At 34.9% G+C, this 25,543-nt stretch overlaps 1 protein-coding gene and 1 pseudogene across 1 annotated transcript in view; one reads left to right on the forward strand and one right to left on the reverse strand.

Moving 5' to 3' along the window:
- Window positions 1-881: 881 nt before the first annotated feature.
- The window catches only part of LOC118622330 (disintegrin and metalloproteinase domain-containing protein 2-like), a 101,417-nt gene continuing 76,755 nt past the window's right edge, over window positions 882-25,543 (reverse strand). Inside the window, exons 17-21 of the mRNA XM_036249779.1 lie at window positions 13,002-13,185; window positions 6,576-6,650; window positions 5,470-5,602; window positions 2,259-2,418; window positions 882-945 (exon numbers count right to left, since the gene is read on the reverse strand). Coding sequence (XP_036105672.1) covers window positions 882-945; window positions 2,259-2,418; window positions 5,470-5,602; window positions 6,576-6,650; window positions 13,002-13,185 — 616 coding nt within the window. The remainder of the gene's footprint in view (window positions 946-2,258; window positions 2,419-5,469; window positions 5,603-6,575; window positions 6,651-13,001; window positions 13,186-25,543) is intronic.
- LOC118622955 lies at window positions 14,490-15,718 on the forward strand (annotated as a pseudogene).

Here is a 25,543-nt window from a genome sequence, read left to right on the forward strand (position 1 = left end):
AATATACCCTAAGAAGCCTGAAACACCAGTCAGGAAGAATATATGTACCCCCATGTTCATAGCAGCACTATTTACAATAGCTAAAATCTGGAAACAGCCCAAGTGTCCATCAGTAGACGAATGGGTAAAAAAGCAGTGGTACATATACACAATGGAGTACTGTGCAGCTGCAAGAAAGAAAGATCTCTCATCCTTTGAGATGACATGGAGGCCCTGGAAAGTATTATCCTAAGTGAAATAAGCCAAGCAGAAAAAGACAAATACCACATGATCTCACTTATATACAGAATATAATGAACATAACAGTCTGAGGAATACAGTAGACCCAGAAACATGAAAGTAGGGTACAGCCCTCAGAAGAGGGGTTGGTGGTGGTGGGGGGGAGAGATAAGCCACAGATTTTATATGCATGTATGCATAACCAATGGACATTAACAACAAAGCTGGGGATGAGGCGGGGGGAATGGGGAGGAGGGTGACAATGGGGTAAAAATGGAGAAACATCTGTAACAAAAATAAAATTAAAAAAGAAAAGATGGTTAATTCAATAAATAGCATGAGGGTAATCTCATTATAGAGTTCTTTAATGAAATTTATTTTTAACCAATATTTGAATACATAAATGCTAAAGAGTTAAATATTATTTGAAAATATTTTCAAAAATAACACTGCAAGAAATTTTAAGTAATGAATTGAATGTTATTTATAGTTTTTTAATCTATTATGTAGCTTATACTATTAAAATATTCTTCAATTTAATTTTCATTTAATGCATCTGTATGACTACCACTGTTTAATAAATATTTATATTATTTATATTTATTTAATATATAGATTTTCTCTCTCTCTCTCCATGTCATCCTTAAAATATTTGTTACTCACTATGATCTCATGGATTCTCTGTTTTCCAGGCTGCTCTTGGGTTCACTCTCACTTTCAAGTTCCCTGTACATTTAAAATAAAATATAATCACTTAAAATTATATTTTCTTCAAATATTACTGTATAAAACTCTATACCATCTGTCCATACTAAAACAGTTTTGAATTCCTATCTGAGATCTACAAGCAGCGGCTATTTGAGATTATTTTAACACGTAAATAATTTCTCACTACTAATTAAGACTAACATGAGAGCCCTGGCCTGTTTGGCTCAGCGGTTAGAGCGTAGGCCTGCAGTTGGGAGAGACCTGGGTTTGGTTCCTGCTAAGGGCACGTACTTTGGTTATAGTTTGTCCCCTGGTTGTGTTGTGTGGGTGGCAACCACTCAATGTGTCCCTTTCATGTTGATGTTTCTCTCTCTCTCCCCACCTCCTACTCTATCTGAACAAAATATCGAAAAATGTCCTCAGGTGAGGATAAAAAATAAAATAAAAGATTAACATGAGAAACAACATGAGATGTAAATTCACCTAAAAATTAACTTAGGTCATTTTCATATTTATAATATTATTAGCTAAATAACTAAACTTTTTTGACATTCATCTTCTGCCTTATTATTTTCTTTTATTTAACTTTTTGTTTTCAATTATAGCTTACACTCAATATCATTTTGTATTAGTGTCAGGTATGCAGCATGGTGGTTAGACAATCATATATGTTGTCCCCCACGATATTTCCAGTACCCACTGGGCACCATACATAGTTATTACAATATTATTGACTACATTCCTTTGTTGTACTTGACATTCCTATGACTATTTTGTAACTAGTCCCCTAACTTCCATCCATTCTGGTAACCACCAGTCTATTCTTTTTATGAATCTGTTTCCATTTTGATTGTTCATTTATTTTGTTCTTTAGATTACAAATATTAGTGAAATTATACGGTATTCATCTTTCTCTGACTGACTGATTCACTAACTACTCTCCTGGTTTTCTCTGCTACCTTTTAATAAAATAGTGTATGCAAAGTTCTTTAAAATATATAAATATCAAGAATGAAGTAGTAATGTTTAATACATAGTTAATAGTTAAGATCAAATAATAAAAAGAGGTAAATAAATATTAACTAGAAATATTTTCACTTAATTTTACCCCTAACAGAGTCCAAGTTGTTACAAGATTAAAATTGTTGACATTTAAAAAAATTCTGTTCATTAGTCATTATATTAATCTTTAATATATTTAATATTAAATTTCCATTTAAAGATAAAGTAACTCTGAGGTAATACTAGTAACATCAATGATTTATTAATAAGTTACTATGGATGCTAAAAAATTATAAAAGTAATAAATCTTAAATATGAAATCAATATACTCATCGCTTGTATACTCCTCAGTTTTCCATTTTTTTCTTTGGAAATAAACTTTTACCAGGGTTGCTATTATTACACAGAGAATAACACAAAAAGGAATGAGTAGGAAAAATGGCCATCTTGTAGGTCTGTGAGAGTAAGCATTCTCAATATAGGGTATTTCTAGGAAAGAAAACATCAGTGATTTAAAAGTAATTATGAGAAATATAGCAAGACATTTCTGTATTTCAATGTGACTATTAGAATAAAACTTTTTAACTACTTAATAACTTTATAATTAATATTTTTATGAAGTAGGTAAGTTGGTAGGGTCAGTGCCCAAAGAGACCTTCTAACTCTTACAATAATAGTTCCATCCTTTGCTTTTGATTGAGAACCTTTTATTCCATATAGTCTCTTCACAGAACTGTCTGGTCTTACAGATAAACAGAATGAAAGTGTGATCCCTGTATCAGTTGAGTTTTTCTCAATTTCTATTTTTAGCAAGAAATACTGTACATTTAATAAAATTTTATTGAAGTCCAAATTATCTTTTCTTTTATTGCATTGATATATATTTTCATATTTTATCTAAGACAGTATTGCTTATCCCAAGATCATGTAAAATTTTTCCTATCTTTCTTTCAAGAGGATTTATACTTTTGGCTTCTTCCTTTAGATTTATAATCTATCCCATATCAATTGTTAAGTAACTTAAGATTTGTGAGGTTCTTTGGGCTTATGTGGGTATCCAGTTGTGACAGTTCAATGTTTTGAATGGACTTTCCTTCCACATTAAACAATCTTTGTACTTTTCTTGAAAAATTGATAAACCTTCTATTAATGGGTAAATTTCTAGGCTCTCTATTTTATTACATTGATCTATCTGCATATCTATCCTTTACAAATGCCACGCTGTCTTGATTAATGTAACTATATACTAAATTTGTACTATACTAAATTCAATATAAGGCAAGAAGGCAAATAGACTAAGTTATCCTTTGTTATTCTTTTTCAGGATTGTTTGGCTCTTTTAAGTGCGCTTTTGATTATTTTAGAATAAAATTGTTAACATCTAAAAAGTTGCATGCTTTTATGTTTTTAAAAAATCTATAGATTTAATTAGGTAAGAATGGACACTTTAGCAATAATAAGCCTTCCAGTAGGTGAATATGGCATATTTCTACCTTTATTTGTGTGTTTAACATTTATCTCCATTTTGTTTTTGTTTCAATGCTAAGGTCTTGCACATCTTTTGTTAAATTTACTCATATTTTATAATTTTATAGTCTTGTAAATGGCACTGATTTTGATTTTCATTTACTACTGCTATTACATGATAATACTACTGACTTTTAAACATTTTTCCTTTGAACTTTCAGATAATATTTATTACTTCTGGAAGTGTTTTTTTAGATTCTTTAGGACTTTGTATGTAATTAACTATATTATCTGCAGTCTTATTTAAATCTTTCCAGTCTTTATGGTCTTGATTTCTTGTTCTTTTGCTACTTATTGCACTGTCTAGGACTTACAAGTAAAATGTTGAATAGATATAGTATCAATGATATCAGTGTGTGTGTTGTGTGTGTGTGTGGGTGTATGGAGAGAGAGAGAGAGAGAGAGAGAGCGAGAGAGAGCGCGCGCACTGTGTAAGAAACTCCAAATTTAGTAACTTAAAACAATCACTTAAATCTGATCATTTTGTGGGTCATAAATTTGGGGAGGGCTTAGTTGCGCTGTTGTATTTTTGTGTCTCATTGTAATCATATTTCATACAGAGAAGATAAGTTTCAATAGAATAAGTGTTCCAACAATGAGAGACCCAAGAATTAGTATTCTAAAAGACTTTGTCAGAATTTACAGGAAGACCAGGGAAGTCCCAGAATCTCACTGTACATTTATTGATTAATCATGTCACTAGGGTCAACCTGGATTCTAAGAAAGGAGTAGTTTCCTCTGCTCATTGGCGAAATGGCATGTGTGCGCATGAACAGAAACAATGAATTTCAGTTGATTTGAGCATAAGCCATTGCAAGTTAATTGTTACTACTAAAATGGAAACACCTTGATAATGCTTATATATGTTATAATTTAGTAATTTATTATCATATGGCCTTAAACTGTGAAATGAATGTGGAGATGATAAGAACTAGCTCTGGCCCTGGCAGGGTTTGCTTAGTGGTTAGAGCTTCGGCCTGCAGACCGGAGAGTCCTGGGTTTGGTTCCCGCTAAGAGCATGTACTCAGTTGCCCTTTGTCCCTGGCCCTGGTTGGGGTTGTGTGTGTGGCAGCCACTCGATATGTCGCTCTCACATCGATATTTCTCATTTCTCTCTCTCTCTTCACCCCTCCTTTCCTCCCGCTCTGACTGAAGATAAATGCAAAAACAAAAAACAAAAACTACCTCTGGCTCAAAATCTGGAAAAACCTGCTTTAAGTATATGCAAATTTAAGTTTTTACATAAAGAAAGTCTTGCCCAAAGCATAATTGGACACATTGGTTTACTCTAACGTCCATTCCTACATTGAACAAAAAAAAATTATAGGGTACTAGATTTCCCAAGTTCATTTCCGTTTGTCTTCTAGTTAGATTTAGTCAGTGGAAGTCGCTGGCTCAATCAGGAAGTCTCTGAATAAAATTTGGAGCATCAGTAGAATAAAATATCCATGCTATTTATTGCCCTTCCTCTCCTACATCTCTAATAATGGCTGTAAATGCTCTATATTTCTACCTCATGCTGGACAGTACCTTTCTCTGTGGTCTAGATACTGATAGGTAGCTTTGACCATAGTTACATGTCATGCCACATGGCTCAGATTCTGGTTTCAGAACTACCTCTTCCTTTTATTGTCCCACCAGCCCCAAGAAGTGAAAATGGATTTCTGCTGTTGCTAATTTCTGGTTTGCTTCACCATTCTCTGATTGGTTTTTATTTCTGCCATCATGTCTTACCGGTTGCCTTATATTAAAGTCCTTCTGTATAAAGGACTAAAGTGATTTCTGTTTTTCTGCCTTGGTCCTTATTGCCATATATTAGCATATATGTTAAATATGTTCTATTACATTACTCTCTATAAGTAAAACATAAGTCAAATAGCTATATGCAATTTATTATTTGATGTACAAACATAATCTAAATATAAATTGGTAGACAAAATAGCATTCATTTATTTTATTTAATCAATTAAAAGGTTGTTTTAATTATGTTTTCAATTTGTTATTAATACTTACCAAGACTGCGCGCTGCGTTAGGTGGGTAATTGCCACTGTCAACACTCCCTCCAGGCCAATTATCTTGTGTAGTTTCACAATTTGGGGGTAAATAATTGGGGTTACAGTGACAGTTCTTTTTATTGTTGCATATCTGAAAACAGGAGGAATTTTACCTTATAAGTAGCTCAAATTATTTGTGTTCAAGTAAAATTTTAAAATAATATTTAAGTCAGACAAAGCCAATTTTCTTATGTGGTTAATAAGTATGTGTTTAGCTGTGTGTTTGCTTTCCTAGAATCATTCTTTAAAAAAAATTTTTTTTTCTTTATTAATTTTTAGAGTGAGGGGAGAGAGAGGGAGAGAGAGATAGAAACATTGATGAGAGAGAACATCTATTGGCCATCTCTTGCATGCCCCCCACTGGGTATTGGGCCCACAACCTGGGCACATGGCCTGGCTCAGAATTGAACTGGTGACCTTTTTGGTGCATGGGTTGATGCTCAACCACTGAACCACACCGGCTGGGCTCTTTTTTTTTTTTTTTTTTTTTAATTTTCTTCTTCTTCTTCTTCTTCTTCTTCTTCTTCTTCTTCTTCTTCTTCTTCTTCTTCTTCTTCTCCTTCTCCTTCTCCTTCTCCTTCTCCTTCTCCTTCTCCTTCTCCTTCTCCTTCTCCTTCTCCTTCTCCTTCTTTCTTCTTTCTTCTTTCTTCTTTCTTCTTTCTTCTTTCTTCTTTCTTCTTTCTTCTTTCTTCTTTCTTCTTTCTTCTTTCTTCTTTTTTGTGGTATGTGCCCCTAGCAGGAACTGAACCCCGGGACTCTCTGGTCCATAGGCCGACACTCAGCCACTGAGCCAAACTGGCTGGGGCTCTTCTTTATTGATTTTAGAGAGAGAAGAAGGAAGAGGGAGAGAGAAATAGAAACATCAATGAGAGAGAACATCGACTGGCCACTTCCTGCATGCACACAACTGGGGATTTGGCCTACACCTGGGCATGTGCCCTGACTGGGAATTGAACCAGTGACCTCTGGGTGCATGGATCAGTGCTCATCCACTGAGCCACAGCAGCTTGTCCTAAGATCACTTTTAATGATTTCTATTCTTGTGTCATAATACTGGTACTTACACCATGAAAGTGGCATTTTTGTGGAGTACAGTCATAAGCCAAATCATTTTGTACACACTCTTTATTCTTGCAATACTAAAAGAAAATAAGCCAAAGTAAGTTAACTGAAATATCATCTACATTTGGCATCTAATTAAGAGGCATTTATTTAACAATAAATATTAATATACTAACTATAAATGATTAATTTATAGTGCTACTGTTTTAGTACTAAATGAGACTCTGATTATCTGAGATTAAACAAAACAATAAAAGCCATCTTCCCTGCTTTTGCTGGCATGGAAGTCACAGGCATGAAATAAAATAAAAGATTAACATGTGATAATTAATATAATAAAAATAATTATATGAAAAAATACAAGTAATTTATCTCATATGTGAGAGCAGTAAACTCTTTTTATTGATTCCTAACACTGAAAATAACTTAATAAAAGCATAGACATGAAAGACAGGAACTTATAGAAAAAGAAATAATATTTAAAATGAAACAGTATGAGAATTTTGAACAATATTAAGGGCAATGTAGCTATTATACAGAAAACAGCCATTAAATTATTAATTAACTAAATATTTGAATTCTACAATGTAGTTGGCCCTGAGAACATGCACACACAAAATCATATTGCTCATATTTCAGTAAAAGATATAGATACACACACAAATACACACACACACACACACACACACACAAAACACTAAGTGTGATTTGATAGAAGTTGTTATGGTAGGATTGTGTAGGACCTTCCAGTCTCAATCATAAAGTTGGCCTATAGCCTATAAGCAAATGGTTTTATTTAGAGATTTAATTGAAAGATGGGAAGCTGATAAAATTAAGTTTTGGAAAAGAAGATGGAAAGGCAAGAGAAAATGTAGAGAGATAAATTAGGATTTAAATGATCCTACCTGTCTGGTAGAATTAGAAGGAAGGAAGGAAGGAAGGAAGGAAGGAAGGAAGGAAGGAAGGAAGGAAGAAAGGAAGGAAGGAAGGAAACATAGGAACTCTGGAAGTAGTCTAAGGGCTCAAGCATCCAAGGAAATCCCGATCAAGGGAAAGCCAAAAAGGTAGAAAAGTTTGTGGGTTTTGCTCACCCTTGCTCCACTCCTTCTCTCGCATGGCACAGTCTTTATCTGAAGATGGAAGCAGCCGAGTTCTCAATTCCCTCCCTTAAACGGAAGGGAGCAGAGGAGGCCATATTTTCAATATTACAACCTGTCTGAGAAGTTCTTGAAGGACTTGTATCAATTTACCTAATTTAAATCTCAGATGGAGAGGAGCAATGAACACTGCTCAGGATGACTAAGACTTTGCAGACACCTGGGGCAAGATATTATGGGTAGAGACAAACAACAGACAATCTAAGGCCCCAAAGAAATGTTTGCATGAGATTATTTGGAATACCAAGACATCTAAAAACATCCATGAATGTGGGAAATCAAAAAAGCCCCACCTGGAAAGATGCATATCACAAAAGATATCAGAAGACCACAAGCTTTCTCCACAGGCTGATCCCAAGGCTCAGAACTACCCAACAAATTAGTAAAGGGCTGCCCTGCACAGAGCCAGTTTGAATACAATGGGAGAAGTGATTGTTCTATAAAAATAAAAATAGAAATTTTAAAAATCACAAGAAATAAAAAGAAACAGGAAAACATATCTCATTCAAAGGAAGAAAATGAAATGACAGATATTATCTTGAAATGACTATACTAAATATACTGAAGAAGCTAAATAAAAACATAGATAAAAAAAGGAAATCAGAAAAATGACATGAACAAAATGAGAATATCAACAAAGAGACAGCAATTTCAGATAGCAATCAAAACAAATTGTGGTGCTGAAAAAACAAAATACAGGCATGCCTCATTTTATTGTGCTCCACTTTATTGCACTTTACAGAATCCATGCTTCTTTTACAAATTGAAGGTTTGTGGCAACCATGCATTGAGCAAAGCTACTGATACCATTTTCCTAGTAGCATTTGCTCATTTTGTGTTTGTGTCACATTTTGGGATTTTTCACAATATTTCATAATTTTTCATTATTATATTTGTTATGGTGATATGTAATCAGTGAATTTTGATGTTACCATTGCAATTGTTTTGAGCTGCCATAAACCATGCCCATATAAAATGGCATATGTAATTGATAAATGTGTGTGTTCTGACTGCTCAACACCAGACTGGCTGTTTCCCCATCTCACTCCCTCTCCTCAAGTCTTTGTATGACCTGAGACAGAATAACTTTTAAATTTGGCAAGTCGTCAATAACCTTACAAAGGCCTCTATGTGTTCAAGTGAAAGGAAGAGTCTCACATTTCTCACTTTAAATCAAAAGCTAAAGCCTGGCCAATGTGGCTCAGTGTTTGAGTGTCGACCCATGCACCAATAGGTCCCCAGTTTGATTCTCTGTCAGGGCACATGCCCAGGTTGTGGGCCAAATCCCCAGTGGGGTGCATGCAGGAAGCGGCCAATCAATATTCTCTCTCATCCTATCTCTATCTCCCTCTCCCTTTCTCTCTCACTAAAATCAATAAAGAAAAATTTTTTTTAAAAATCAAAAGCTAAAAATAATTACGTGAAGAAGGCATATCAAAAGCTGAGATAGGTTGAAGTCTAGGCTTCTTGTCCCAAAGAGTTAGCCAAGCTGTGAATGCAAATGAAAAGTTCTTGAAGGCAATTAAAGTGCTATTCCAGTGAACACATGAATGATAAGAAAGTAATGTAGCCTTCTTGTTAATATGAGAAAAGTTATAGTGCTCTGACTAGAAGATCAAACAAGCCACAAAATTCCCTTAAGCCACAGCCTAATCTAGAACAAGGGGCTGCTTCTCTTCAATTCTGTGAAGGCTGAGAGAAATGAGGAAGCTGCAGAAAAAAGGCAGTTTGAAGCTAGAAGAGGTTGGTTAATGAGGATTAAGGAAATGAACAATTTCTATGACATTAAAGTACAAGGTGAAGCAGCAAGTGCTGATGTAAACGTTGCAGCAAGTTATCCAGAAGATCTAGCCAAGATAATAAAGGTGGCTACACTAAGCAGCAGGCTTTCAATGCAAATAAAGCAGCCTTATATTAGAAGATGTCACCTAGGACTTTCATAGCTAGAGAAGAGAAGTCAAGGCCTTGCTTTAAAGCTTCAAAGAACAGTCTGACTCTCTTTTTAGGTGATAATGCTGCTGGTGACTTTAAGTTGAAGCCAGTGCTCATTTGCCATTCCAGAAGTCCTGGGGTCCATAAGAATCATGTTAAATCTACTCTACTTTTGCTCTATAAATGGAACAACGAAGTCTTTAGACAGCACATCTATTTACAACATGGCTTACTGAATCTTTTAAGCCTGCTGTTGAGACTTATGCTCAGAAGAAAAGATTAAAAAAAATAATAATGCTGCTCATTGACAATGCCCCTGGTCACCCAGGAGCTGTGATAAATATGTACAATGAGATCAGTGTTTTCTGATGTTTTTTTTTTTCCCCCATGCTTGTCAACACAACATCTATTATGAAGCCCACAGATCAAGTCTTATTATGTAAGAAATGCATTTTTTTAAGGCTTTAGCTGTCATAATAGTGATTCCTCTGATGAATCTAAGCAAAGTAATTGAAAAACTTCTGGAAATAATTCACCCTTCTAGATGCCATTAAGAACATATGTGATTCAGGAAAAGAGGTACAAATACCAACATTAGCAGGAGTTTGAAAGAAATTGATTCTAATCCTCACGGAGGACTGAGGAGTTCAAGACTTCAGTGGAGGAAACAACTGCAGATGGGGTGGAAATAGCAGAACTAGAATTAGAAGTGGATCCTGAAGAAGTGACCGATTTGCTGCAATCTCATGACAAAATTTTAATAGATGAGGAGTTGTTTCTTATGAATGAGCAAAGAAATTGGTGAAGATGCTGTGAAAACTGTTGAAATGACACCAAAGGTTTTAGAATATCACATAAACTTAGCTGATAAATCAGCAAAGGGTTTGAGAAGATTGACTCCAATTTTGAAAGAAGTTCTGTTGATAGAATGCTATCAAATAGCATCACATGATTCAGAGAAATTGTTTGTGGAAGGAAGAGTCAATCGATAAAGTAATCTTTATTGTTGTCTTATTTTAAGAAATTGTCACAGTCATCCCAACATGCAAAAACAATCATCCTAATTGGTCAGCAACCATCAACATGAAGACAAGACCCTTTACTAATGAAAAAGATTATGACTTACTGAAGACTCAGGTGATGGTTAGCATTTTTTAGTAATGTAGTATTTTTAGTTAATGTATTTGCATTGTTTTTTATTATTATGCAACATAATAATAAGTTGCATTTCTATACACTAATGGTGCACTTTTTGAAAAGGAAATTAAGTAAACAGTTCCCTTTACAATACAATAAAAAAAATACTTCAGAATAAATTTAATCAAGGAGTTCAAAGACTTGTATGTTGAAAACTATAAAACATTGCTGAAATATATTCAATAAGACACAAGCAAATAGTATGATACCCTATGTTCATTTGTTGAAGACTTAATATTGTCAAGCAGTCAATACTACTCAAAGAAACCTGCAGATTCAGTACAATCCAATAAAATACTTATGTTATTGGCATAAATAGAATAACTCATCCTAAAACTCATTATAGAATCTTAAGGGACTACAATAGCTAAATTAATCTTAAAAAAAGAAAAATGTGGACACCTACCTATTGATTCCAAACTTACTAAAAAACTACAATATTCAAAACAGTGTGGCACTGAGACAAAGGCAGACAAACCAGTGGAGAAACCTACAAACCAGTGGAGAAAAATAAAGAGTCCAGAAATAAAGTTTTTCAGATAGGTCAAATTATTTTCTTTCTTTCTTTTTTGTTTATTCTCATCTGAAGATATTTTTTCCATTGATTTTTAGATAGAGTGGAAAGGAGGAAGGGAGGGAGAGAGAAATGTTGTGAGAGAAACACAACAATTGACTGACTCCTGCATGCCCCTGAATGAGACCTGGGATTGAACCTGCAAATCAGGTACCGTGCCCTTGATTGGGAATTGAACCTGTGACCCTTCAGTCCATGGGATGATGCTCTAACCATTGAGCAAAACAGGCCAGAACAGGGTAAAATGATTTTTAATAAGGTTGCCACAGAAATTCATACTAAATATTCACATGCAAAGGAATGAACTTGGACTTTTCATTTATACCATATACAAAAATTAACTCAAAATGGATTTTAGACCTAAACATAAGATCTAAAACTATAAAAGTCCTAGAAGAAATCATGGTAATTGACACTGAATTTGACAATAATTTCTTGGATGTGACACAAAAAGCATAGGAGAAAAAAAAAAAATAAACCATACTTCATCTAAATTAAAAACTTTTGTTCATCAAAGAATTCAATCAACAGAGTTAAAGGCATTCCATAGGATGAGAGAAAATATTTGCAAATCATATATCTAATTAAGGATTAATATCTAGAATATATAAAGAACTCCTAAAGTTCAACAACAAATAACAACTCAATTAAAAAAAAAAATGGGTACAGGATGTGAAAGACATTTTTCAAAGAATATAAGCAAATGTCCAATAAGCATATGGAGATATGTTCAACATCAGTAATCATTGGAGAAATAACAATAAAAAATGATAATGAGGTACACTTCAACCCATTAAAATAGTTATTAGAAAAATAAAAAAAGAATAAATGTTGGTTTAATTCCTAACTCATATAGTCTGTGGTAGGCTATTTAGAAAAGATAGAGTTACAAAATTAAAGACAGTTTAGGCAACAATTTGGGAAATATTTTGCAAAGTGAATTTCATAAAAGCAAACTTACTACAAAATTTTTTAAAATACTGAGTTTTGTGTGAGAATTTCAGGTGACAATTTTTCTTTTACATTTTTTTATTTCTAATTTTAAAATGAATTACATTACATTAAGATTTTATTATGAATGACAGTATTTTCATAAATATCATGTAAAAATAATATATTTTAAACATGTATACATTCATAAACCTCAGATATGTGCCTTCAATTACTTCTGCCTTACTCTATGCATCCTATATTAATTTCATCACTAAAATGGACATAATATTATTTAACAGCTATTTTATAGTAATTATATCATAAGATAGATCATGGCAATAGAAGTACTCTATGTAATATAATTTAACAAAATACAGTGAGTGAACAATATGATTCTCAAATTAGTGAATATATACAATTTGTAAGATAAAAGTTAATAAATATTCATGGCTATAACATATATGCATGAATGCAGATTATATATTTTTCCTTTTTAATTTTTTCTTAATTTAAATTTTTTCTATTTTCTTATTTTTGAAATTGAACGTGCACTTAAATTATGAGGAAAATACTAACCATGCATCTAAAAAGAAAGTATAAATTAGAAAGTCATTTGGCACTAAAAGTCTACATACCTTATTTTTATCACAAACAGTTCCATCTTTTACCCACATCTGTTTGCTCTGTTCATGATAATATTTATATTCCAATGAAATGCAGAGGTGTCCACTTATGTTACTATACATAGTACTGGCACTTCGAATTTCAAGTATATTTTCACCTGTATATTTACATATTAATTTTCCACACTTCAGATCTCTATAATTTACCAATAAATAAAAATCATTAGTTTTAAATACAAAAAATTAGAATATCATTTCTAAAGCAAAAAGATTTAAAGCATTGAAGTTTTGAAAAAACATGCATGCAATTAATTGTGAAACACCAAAAAAGTGAGGGCTTTATTTACATTCTTAATAACTGAACAATATATTAATTATGAACTACTTTCTAGTTAACCTGAAAACTTTTTTGTAATGATTCCTTCACTTTTTTGATTCTTAGACATAATCAATTTCCAGTTTGTTCTATCTTAAAAAATTAGTAAAGTTTATCTAATTATCAGTCTTACTTGATTTCCTTTTTAATTTTTTTAAACATAATATCTTCACTCACTATTATGGGTAAAGACTTTGAGACCCACTCAAGAAGTATTATATGCAATAAATATTAATATAAAATACATTATAATGACAGTGCTGTAAAGCACAAAATTATGAAAGTAACTGGAAAATTAAAAAGTACTAATAACAAACAAACAAACAATAATACAACTCATGACTGACTTTACAAAAGAAATAATGGAATCTAGGATTATTGAATGACAGATTCAAAGGTAAGGCAAACTGCTATCTTCTCATTCTATATGCAGAGAAAACATCTTTCAAAATGAAATGTAGCATTTTTAGACAATGATTAAAAAAATTTTTCATTAGCAGTCCTAACTAAAAAAAAAAAAAAAAAGTCAACTGAGTTCTTCACATAGAAGGAAATTATCCTAGGTATAACTTGTATAAATACAAAATACATATAGCTTTAATCTAATTGAGAAGGTTCCTTCCTATTCTTAGTTAGATGAGAGTGTTCATCACAGGTATATTGCTAGATTGTGTGATAAATCAGATACAAAAAATAAAATAATGCAGATAATTCTAAATGAGGGGACTGTGAGGGAGAGAAGATATAGGTTAAGTCATCTCCCCTTTAAACAAGTATAAAACTGGACAAACTGATAGAAACAGCCATTTCAGAGCAATAAAAACTGATCAAAAGCAAACAGCACTTTAAGAAGTTGCTATAAAATCAAGTAAGAATAGTGAGAGGCTGTGGTCTTCTTGCTCGAGTCGGTGGCCAAGCCCAGCCTTCTCCCAGCTCAGCTGAGGCTGTCATTTTATCAGGGCAGGCCCGGGCATGGAAGCCAAAAGACTTAATGTCTTGATATGGTGCAGAGGACAGAAAAAAATATCACCCAGCAGCATTTTGAGTAAAAGTAGCAATTTTTTAAGGGAAAGAGTGTAAACACAGATTGGAGGGGCAGGGGGGTGGTGGTTACAGGCTGGGCCATGGATACACCGCTGAAGCGCAGCCCACAGCTGGAAGGCCTAAAGGCTGAGACTCCCGAGAGCATCACCTCAACTTTGTGGGCGAAACGAGTGCTTGTGGAGTTCGAATCGAACCCAGAAGAAATGAGTGAGCCCAGGTCTCCTCGGCGTGTGCTGCAACCCAGCCTGGAATGCCCCCGATGTCAGCTGGAGACATGCCCAGGATCACCCTAGTCTAGGGCAGGGGGCAGGCCTGGGGTCTCCCCGAAGGGAGCCGGACCCGAGCCCAGGGTTCCCCCAGTGTCAGCAAGACCCCAGGCCAGGGGTCTCCCCGAAGGGAGCCAGAGTCCAGTCCTGAAGCCCCCCAATGTCAGCCAAAGCCAAGTGAGGAGTCCTCAAAGTTCTCCTGGAGACAAGAAGAACCAGATGCGAAGTTGACCCAGAGTGAGGAGGAGCTGGCCCGGGGGTCCCCCTCTGACATCAGCTGCAGTCGGGCCCAGGATCACCAGAGCCTTACCCTGGTCAGCAAGGCCCAGGTCCAGAGCCTTCACCGCCACTACAGGAGCTAACACCCCAGCCACCTGGCTCCCCCTGGGGTCAGCACGTGCGGAACAAGCCACCTCCAGCCAGGAGCTGGTGAGAGACGGCCTTTGGCCAAAGAAGCGAAAAGGATCTTCATCCCAGGCCCCAGCGCCCAAGAACTTGGAGAGGGAGGTGGAGGTCCCTATAATCCCAAGGGAAAGCCCAAGTCGGGGCGAGTGTGGAAGGACCGCTCCAAGAAGAGGTTCTCCCAAGTGGTTCAGGACAAGCCCCTGCGCACATCCTGGCAGCAGAAGATGAAGGAACAACAGGAGAGGAGGCTGGACAAGGACTTTGCCAGGCACCTGGAGGAGGAGGAGAGGCATCAGCAGGAGAAGAAACAGCGCCAAGCTGAGAACCTGAAATGCCGCCCGGAGAACGGGCGCAAGGCAGAGATAGTCCAAGTGATCCAAAACCCCGCCAAGCTCAAGCGGGCGAAGCAGCAGCAGCTGCGCTCCTTCGAGAAGTGGGACACCCTGACCCTGCTGCAGAAGCGACCGCACCAGTGACCTGCAGCCAAGGTCTGGGCTCAGAACAGCCCACAGTCCGTAGCTGGCCACCAGTTCAGACATGGCACCTCAGGTCACTGGGCACTCCAGCTCTGGCTCCAAAACAGGGGCCCCACTCCAGATGGGGCTCAGCCTTTGAGGGCTCTTAGGAGGTCTTTGTGAGACAGAGTCCAGAGTTAGCCTGGGACCTGGCAGAGATTAGGGGCTAGGGCAGGAGAAGAGGTTCAGCTCCATCCTCCCTCCTGCCCCCTCCTTCTCCAAGTGCCTTCAAACGGAGGAGAGTAAGTTCTTCTGTCCTCCAAGAGCTGCTGACTGAAGGGCGAATCCCCCAAATGTGTATGTCCTATCTTCAGGTCCTGGGTCCATCCCAGACCAAGAAGCCGGCGGTCAGAAATCCAGCTCCCCCATACCTTCCCAAAGGCTGCTTTGGGTACCTCTGCACCCCATTAACCCCCACCACTGAATCCAGCTCCACCCACTTTTCAACAGGAAAGGTGAAAGTGGGAGGTTGCAGGGAGCAGGGTTGCTCTCTAACCTTCTCTCCTGTACCATCCTCCCCAGAAGTCCCAAAGATCTGATGAACTCGTGCCCATCCAGTTTACAACAAAAATATTATTGAATACCTGCTGTGTACAGGCACTACTCTGGGTACCAGGAATGCAGACAAAAGTCCATGCTCTCAAGGAGCTTTTGTTCTGATGGAGAAAGCATAATAAATAAGTAAACTATGAAGAAAAAAATAATGTAAACACAGCATTAGTTTTAGCCTGAGGTTGAGGTTCCCTCTGGGGTTAGTGATAGATCAGCCAGGATTTAAAGGCACACTCTCAGAAATGATGACTACAAAAGAGTGGTGATAAGCTTTCCTTACATCACATTCCTAGTTGACTGGAAGGCTATGTGCATGTGCTGAGGAGACTTGAGAAAGATGGATTGGAAGTAACACCAGAGAAAACTTTAAATTTGCCTAAATCTAAATGTGCGCCCCAATTCACAGACAGAGCTCTCCCTCTCAGCGCCAGATGGCTTTAGTTATGAATTCTATGAACTATATAAAGAAAAATTAATGCTAATTCCACACAAACTTTATAGAAAATGAGAAGAGTGAAACACTTTCTAATTCACTCCGTGGGGCAGGTTTTATCCTGATATCAAAGCCAAGCAAAGTCATCACAAAGATGCACAAATCCTTAACAAAATATTAGCACACCAAATCTAGAACTATATAAAAATGATTAAACACCATTATGAAGTGGGAATTAACAAGGAACACAAGGTTGGGTTAATGTGTAAAATATTCTAATTCAAACAATAGAAAAGAAAAAAATGCATAATCACAGGAAAAGCATTTCATAAAATCTAATACTGATCTGTGCTAAACATTCTCATCTAACCAGAAATAGAAAGTTCCTCAATCTAATAGACCTGTATATATAACCCACTAGTAATATCATGATTCAAGTTGTTCCTTTAATCAGGAACAAGACAAATAATTCTGTTTTCATCACTACTATGCAATGGGGCAAAGATGTCTTAGGAATTATACCAAAGCCTGTAAAAATACAAATGAATAAATTGAATTTTATCAAAATTAAAATATTTTTCTCCCCAAAAGATATCATCAAGGAAAGATAAAGAATAGCCAAAAGAAAATATTTATAATTTATATATTGATAAAGATTATATTTTAAATATATAAGCTACTTCTATAATTCAATAACAGCAACAAGTTTTAAAAATGGGCTACAGATTTCTCAAGATATTTCACCAAAGAAAATATACAAATACTTAATAATCACATGAAAGAGTGGTCATTTTATAACTTAATGTCATTTCATAAATTAAAATCAGAATGGGATACCTCTTTAGCATGAAAAAAAAAGCAAGCAAAAAGAAGTTGTGATAACACTAAATGTTGGTGAGGATGTAGAAAAGCTGGAACTCTCATACATTGTTAATGGAAATGTAAAATGGTACAGTCACTCTGGAAAATATTTGGACAATTTCTTAAAATGTTGAAGAAATATTTGCCAGATGATTCAACAATTTCACTTCTAACTGTGCATCTAAGTAAAATGAACAACAAAAAAATTTTGTCTACATATACACTTGCACCTTTGTCACTTGTTATATCCCAAGAATAACAAATACGTGCCTTTACAAAACAAACAAGCAAACAAAATGCTGCACAAGGATGTTCATAGCAGAATTATTTTTATTAGTCAAAAATTAGAGCCCTGGCCTGTTTGGCTCAGCAGTTAGAGTGTCCGCCAGTAGACCAGAGATTCCCGGGTTTGGTTTGTACTAAGGGCAAGAACCTCAGTTGCAGTTCCCCCCATCCCCGCTTGGGGTTGTGTGGGTAGCAACCAGTCAATGTGGTCAATGTGTCTCTCTGGTATTGATGTTTTTCTCTCTGTCTGCCTCCCTCTTTCCCTCCCACTCTATCTGAAGATAAATGCAAAAAAATGTCCTCAGGTGAGGATTAAAAAAAAAAAAATTAGAGGCATTCTTAATGACCATTAACTGATTATGATGAAATAAAATGTTGTATATTCACACCATATAATATTACATGCTACAAAATGGATAAACCATAAATACATTACCTTAAGTAAACAAAATCAGAAAAGAAAACACAAAAAACTACATATTGAATGATTTTTCTTATGTAAAGTTTCCAGAAAAAGCAAATCCTGAAGACAAAGAAGGTCACTGGTTGCTTGGTGTTAGGATCAGGGGTAAGGATTAATTCCCAATGGCACAAAGGAAGATTTAAAATGAACATATATGGGTACCCCATTGACATGCATAATAGTTTAGTAAAGGCCAAGGAAGGGGGTGGCATGGTGGGTGCAAGTTGCCAAAGGGCAAAGGGGAAAGGAGGCTACCTGCAATTATGTCAGCATTAAATTTTTTAAATAAAAAATAATTCTTTATCCTGGTGATTTTTGTACTCCTATAAATTTATCACAAAGTGCATAAAGTATCCTCTTAAATAAATTTCTTACTTTTTATTAAAGCGACTGATATCTTGAAAAGCTGTAAAAAATTATATAAGAGAGACTACAAAAAGAGTTTGCAAGTGATTTCTCCTGTCTTTACAATAAAATGCTGAACAAACTGACATCAATGACTCTTCTTGGATCTGTCAGAGAACTGAAGGCACAGAGAGAAACACCTGTGGGAATCTGGAACGCGAAATACATGCAGAAACGACAAATACAGCAACTGCAATTTGCTTACTGGGAGCAGAAGCCATTGAACTACATAAGCCACTAAAAATATTTAAATGCCAGTTTTAACAAATTTCTGGAAATTGAAAAGGACTATTGTGAGAATGAGAAGGTTTTAGAGAGCTCAGTCATAAGGCACTACCACATTTTTACCTGCCTTTTCTCCAGGAGCCCTATCAGAATCCTGTTTGAGAAAGTTATCCATGTGTCTACAGACATTGCAGGGAAAAGAGAAGAGTAAGCATTGTGAACCCTTCCAAGGCCCTTCTTCCTAACAAAGGCTTATTCTCCAGGTGGAAAGATTTTATCAGAGGGCAATTTTGAAACATTCTCTCTAGCTGGGAAAAGGAAATCCATCTCACTCTGGCCAACTCCACTCTTCTCGTCGCACCTAAGAAAAAGTAATACATAAAGTCATAGTCAATAATAGAGAAGGGTTTAAGAAAATCAGTTGGGAACGCTGTAGCTGTTTCAGGGACTAGGGAATGGGAGAATGGTATGGAAAGCTCTATACCTGGAGGAGGAACAGAAGCACCTCTGAAAGCCATACCTGAAATAGAGGCACAATAAAAGACTGAGGCTTATATGAAAACTAGAGAAGGTCCCTTCCCCACACTCTTATCATCATAATAAAAAGTCTCCAGTAACAAGTAGGTTAAAACCAAAAGAGCTATAAGACATATACTTCCTATGAGGAGTAGAATGAAGGGAAGCCCCAATTTTTAGAGGGGAGGAAGAAATTTGAAGATTCTGTAAAGCTGCAAAAAACGTTAGACACAGCCCAATTCCTAAGAAGGTTAACATAAATCTTGATACTAAAGGCCTATTTACCCATGGTCTATTATACTATATGATATGTCCACCTTTCAACAAAAAGTAAAAAGTATGTGAAAAGGCAAGATAAAAACAGTCTAAAGAAAGGGGGGGGCAGTGCAGGAAGAGATAAACCAAAGGGGGTGGGGACATGAGCAGTGAGGAGGGTGTTAATGGGGACAAAGAAAAATATCTGTAACAAAAATTAATAAATTAAGTTTTTTAAAAGTCTAAAGAGACAAAACAAGCATCAGAACAAAATCAAATATGAAACATGTTGACTATAAAATATACAATTTAAAAAACTGTGATTAATATATTAAAGATTTTAAAGGCAATAAATGTCAACATAAAAGATCAGAGAGAAAATATCAGCAGAACTATGAAAACTGTAAGAACCAACAATAAAACTCAAAAGGAAATGATAGAAACAAAAAAGTAACAGAAGTGAAGAATGGCTTCCAAGAGTTTATCAATAACTCAATCAAAATAGCAGAAGATAGACTCAGTGAACTCAGTGATAGGTCAACAGAAACTTCCCAAAGTAAAACACACTTATAAAGAGTAATGAAAAAAAGCAAAACAAAACAGAAAATCCAAGAACTATGGAACAATATCAGAAAGTGTAATGTTCTCTTAATAAGAATAGCAAAAGGAGAAGAAAAAAATGAGGCAGAAGAAATATTTGAAAAATGAATGGTCCAAATTTCTCCAAAATTATTGACAAACATGTAGCGACAAATTCAAGAGACACAGAGAATGCCAAGCAGGGTAAATACCAAGACAAAACCACCCACAAAAATATCACATTTAAACAGGAGAAAGCCATAGTCAATGAGAAAATCTTTGAAGGCCAACTAGTTTGGGGCACACTTTTCAAAGGACCAAGGATAAAAATTACAGCAGACTTTTTATTTAAAAAAATACACATACACAAGCATGCAATTAAGAAGAGCATGGAGCAATGTTCCAAGTGTTAAAATAAAATTAAAAATTCTAACTGAGAAATCTGTGTCTAGTGGAAATTATCCTCCAAAAGTTAGGAGAAATAAAAATTTTCTCAGACAAAAAAAAATTAATATAATTCTTTGCCAGCAGATCTGATTCACAAGAAATGTTATATGAAGTTCTTCAGAAAAGATAAAAAGTACATGGGTCAGAAAAGCATCTATATAAAGAAAAGAAGAGTATCAAAAAATGAATAAATAAAAGAAGAATAGTTTTATTTTTTATTCTTAACTGAACTAAAATATAACTGTCTACATAAAGCAGTAATACAAAAAATGTATTGAGTGTTTATACCATATGTGTAAGTAAAATGAATAACAGCTATGTCAAAACATGGAGGAATTGGGATAATAATAAACCTGCACTACACGAAAAGCAGTATACTGTTATCAGAGGGTGAGTTGTGTCATATATTATTATTTGAAGATAACAGTTATGACCCCAACATATAACAGTAATCACTTTTAAAGGGAATGGTCTAAACAACCAATTAAAGCTAAACATCGTCAGAGTGAAGAATGAAAATATGACCCAAGGTCGGTATAACATCTGAATATGGATTAATGTAATATACTATACTAATACAATGATGAACAAGAAATATAGAATCATGTCAATAGGTAGATGAAAAACATTTTTAAAAAAATGCAATCACCTTTCAAGATTGAACACTGTCAACAAAAAAGGAATACAGAGAAACTTTCAGAATCAGATAAAAGACAAAAAATCTATAGCTACCAATGAACTTAATGATGAAAGGCTGAATTTTTCCCATAAACTTGGGAATGAGAAAGTGTCTCTTCTTTCTCCACTTATTTTTCAACATTTTAATGGATATGTGTACAGTGCAATCAAGCAAGAAAAACCAATTAAATGCTTCCCAATTAGAAATGAATATTAAGACTTTATTTGTAATTGATAGGATTCTGGACATGAGAATGCTAAGAAATTTACATACCAAAACCAAATAAACAAACAAAAAAACCCAGGAAGTTCACACAATATACAAGACCAATATAAATTGTTATTTATATTTTCATTATTATTATTACATTAAACAATGTGGAAATGAAATTTAGAAAAGCATTTTATTCATAATAGTTTCAAAAACAAAATGTTTAGGAATGTATTAAATAAAATCAAGGCAACACGTTAACACTGAAAACTAACAAAGCCGACTGAAAAAATTAAAGAAGATTGAAATAAAATGAGACATTTTATATTTATGAATTGAAAACTCAAAATGGTTAAGATGGCAATTCACTATACACACACACACCACCACCACCACCACCGATGTAGTAGGAACTGATGAAATCTAAGGAGTAAGGTCTATGAATTTACCAGTGCTAATTTCCTGGTTTTAATATTGTACTAAAGACAAGTATAATAAGATGTTACCATTTAGGAGAACCAACTGAAGTGTACAGGGGTCTCTCTATTCTCTCTATGTTATTTTTGCAACTTCTGGTGAACCTACAATTAGTTCAGAAATAAAAGATACAAAGGTAAACCTCAATGGAAGGAAGACTAAACTAATCCAAATATAATGGAAAATAATTTGAAGAGGTTCCTCATGCAGGAAGATACACACATTGACAAGAAAACTAGGAAAATGCTAAAAATAATTATTAATATTATATATATAAATTAAAACAAAAATAACCTACAACTAGAATGACTAAGATAAAAGACTGGCAATACCAAGTAGTAGCACATTGTGGAGAAACAAGGACTCAGATTCTGCTAGTGTGAATATAAAATTGCACAGCCACTTTGAAAAAAACATTTATCAGTTTCTTAAAAAAGGTTTATATGGACTTACATGACTCAGCAATTATAATCATATGTATCTATCTACGCAACATAAATGAAACTATATCTCATCATAAAAACCTGACTTTCTTTAAAGGTTTATAGCAGCTCTATTCATAATACATCAAAACAATGCACCATATAATTGACCATAAATAAGTGAATGGATAAATTAATTGTGTTATTTATATTTTACATATCAGTTTCAGTGATAATTTAGAACTACGCAGCAATAAAAAGAAACTAATATGAGAGCAATCTATTAGAATGTCAAAAATTACCCTCAATATATCAAGTTTGACACAAAAATATGCATACTATAGGAGTCCATTTATATAAAAATTTTGGACAGACTACATTCATCTATCATCGTTGAGATAAGAACACAGGCAGAGATTGGAGAGAACATGCTTGCATGATGGAAATATTAATCAAGTTGTATACCTAAACTACAACAATTATTAGCTCATGTAAATTAAAAAATAAATTCAAGCAAAATGAAGACAAATGACTCGAAGGAGGTTACATACACTCTATCTTCAGAATGCTATGTTTATATGGACTTTAAACAAAACTCCATGAGGGTAAAACAGTAGTGTTTTAGGTGTTTAAAATGAAAATTAAATTATGTAAAAAGTTCTATGAAGTAGGAAGAGACAGTATTATTAATCCCATTTCACATACAAGTAACTTGTATTTGAATGGGTAGTTTTGTTTTACAAGACACATGGATAAGGAGTTGCAACATAGGATCTATAGATGCATACATGTTAGGTAGGAAACTGTATTTTATCTAATAAAAAACAAGAATAATAAACTGTTAAAATGCATCACTTCAATTTATCTAAACTCCTAAATATTTACTAAGCATACATTTAACATCTGTTTACCTTTTAACTGAATAATTTAAAAAGTAAAAGCTCAAGAGTCAAAGTTGTATTAATAAAAAAAGTAAACAAATTATATACTGTAGAGTTATCACTATGTACATCATTAAGGTATGTGCAGTATTTTAACAAAATGGATATTCTCAAAATTATGTCTGATGGATTGTTGTGAGCATGTGCTTATAACACATGTTATACCATAAATTTGTTATTTGGCCTATGAATTCTTTTTTGGTGTCATAAAGGCTACCACACATTCATTGCTACATCAAAGGATTCAAAATATTATTCTGTACCAAAGGGGCAGGAGAGACTAACCCCAGTTCAACTATATATCATGTTCTCTAAATAACCTACTACTCAGTAAAATCTTAGCAATGGTAAAAATCTAGATATGTTGGAGCAATTTTTTTTTTGGGGGGGTGCAGTTTTTTATGACCTGATTCATTCTCCCTTTGGGCAAGAGAACGAAATGAAAAAGAGAAAAGCAGCCTCTGACATTCAGGTGAAGGTCTCATATTAACAGTAAGCCCTTGAAGTTAATACAAGCTGACTTGTACTCATTGCTAGACCATGGAGCTTACACAGACAATAACAAGAACATCAACTTTAGGTAAAGCCATTCAGGGACCATGCTGGATCAAGCCCACACCATAAATCATATCTGAACATAGAAAGGGAAGAAATAAACATGATCCAAGCAATAAAATTACCAAACATCCCTCTCATCCAACTAATATGAGTGACTATTGTGTCATTACCAGTTATAGCTTTACTCTAGTCTTCCTTCTTCATATATGATTTATTAAAATATCTAATCACACAATTACCTTCACTTCCTGAAATATCCAATTCAGAGCAACGATCCACTTCCTGAAACCCTACTGAAAATCACTTAACACAAGCTCAATTCCTATAAGTCTCTAAACCTTTGGAGCCAAGGTTTCCCATAGTGTGAAGTCTCACTGACTACAAGATGTGAGAAACCCAACTTGTTCAACTATGGGTGCTTTCCTGGTAGTTTTTTGGCTGGAAGGCATTAACACAGAACTTGACCTAAAAATTATGTCTACAGTTAAGAGGTGGATTGAAATGGATTCCAGATAGGGTAAAATTCTAATCTAACACACACACACACACACACCACCACCACCACCACCACATTGGAATGTGAACAGAAAGGGAAGACTTGAGTGCTAATTAAGCCTTAAGAATGGAAAATGCATATGATATATTTTGGATTGTGGCTTTTTAAAAAATTCATGAGAGCATATTCAATCTTCTTAGCTTGAATAATCAAAGAGCAGAATTAGAAGATGGGCCTAATGTAAATTTGGTGACTGGAAATTAAAAGGTACTGAGCACTAAGATATGCATATGAACTTCACCTTAAATCTTGGCTAACCAACAAACTAAGCATGGAAGTGAACATTCCAGGGAATTCATAAAATGCATCTGAGGAGACATAAGAAATGAACACTGTTTTCAGCTGCTGCTCAAGAGAGGGATATTGTTTATGAGTCTAGTTATGTTCAATCCCTTTCATATCAAAATTCTATAGCCTTCTGAAATGCATAAATGAATGCAAAGTTTCCATTGTATATTATTCATAGTATCCAATATAAAGTAAAAAATTGCTAGGCGTATCAAAAACTTAAAATGTAACATAGTCAATGAGCAAATAAATCTCTAGATACCAGTGTCAAAATGACCCTGATATTGCAATTAGCAGAAAAGCACTTTATAACAAATTATATAAAAATTACCAGTGATTTAAGGAACAATATAGTCATAATAGTTAGAAGGTTTCCTTTAGTCAGTATATACTTTAGCAATTATGAAACAAACCTCTGTGTATTCTGGGTTTGAGCACATGGAAAACGATCTTATAAATGTACTTTGTGGTGTGCATACTGTGTGTCAGTCCCATTCTAAGTGCTTTTCATAGACTGGAACCAGATTAGTGATGTTGGTGAAACTGATATTTATATTTTATATATAAAAAAAGTGAAACAGCCCTGGCCGGTTTGGCTCAGAGGTTAGAGCGTCGGCCTGCGGTCCGGAGAGACCCGGGTTCCGTTCCCGCTAAGGGCATGTACTTCGGTTGCAATTTGTCCCCGGCCCTGGTTGGTCCTGCGGGTGGCAGCCACTCGATATGTCCCTTCACGTCGATGTTTCTCTCTCTCTCTCTCTTCCTCTCTCTCCCTCCCACTCTATCTGTACAAAAAATG

The sequence above is a fragment of the Molossus molossus genome, unplaced genomic scaffold (assembly GCF_014108415.1).
Source record: "Molossus molossus isolate mMolMol1 unplaced genomic scaffold, mMolMol1.p scaffold_m16_p_9, whole genome shotgun sequence".
In the NCBI taxonomy this organism is placed as follows: domain Eukaryota; kingdom Metazoa; phylum Chordata; class Mammalia; order Chiroptera; family Molossidae; genus Molossus; species Molossus molossus.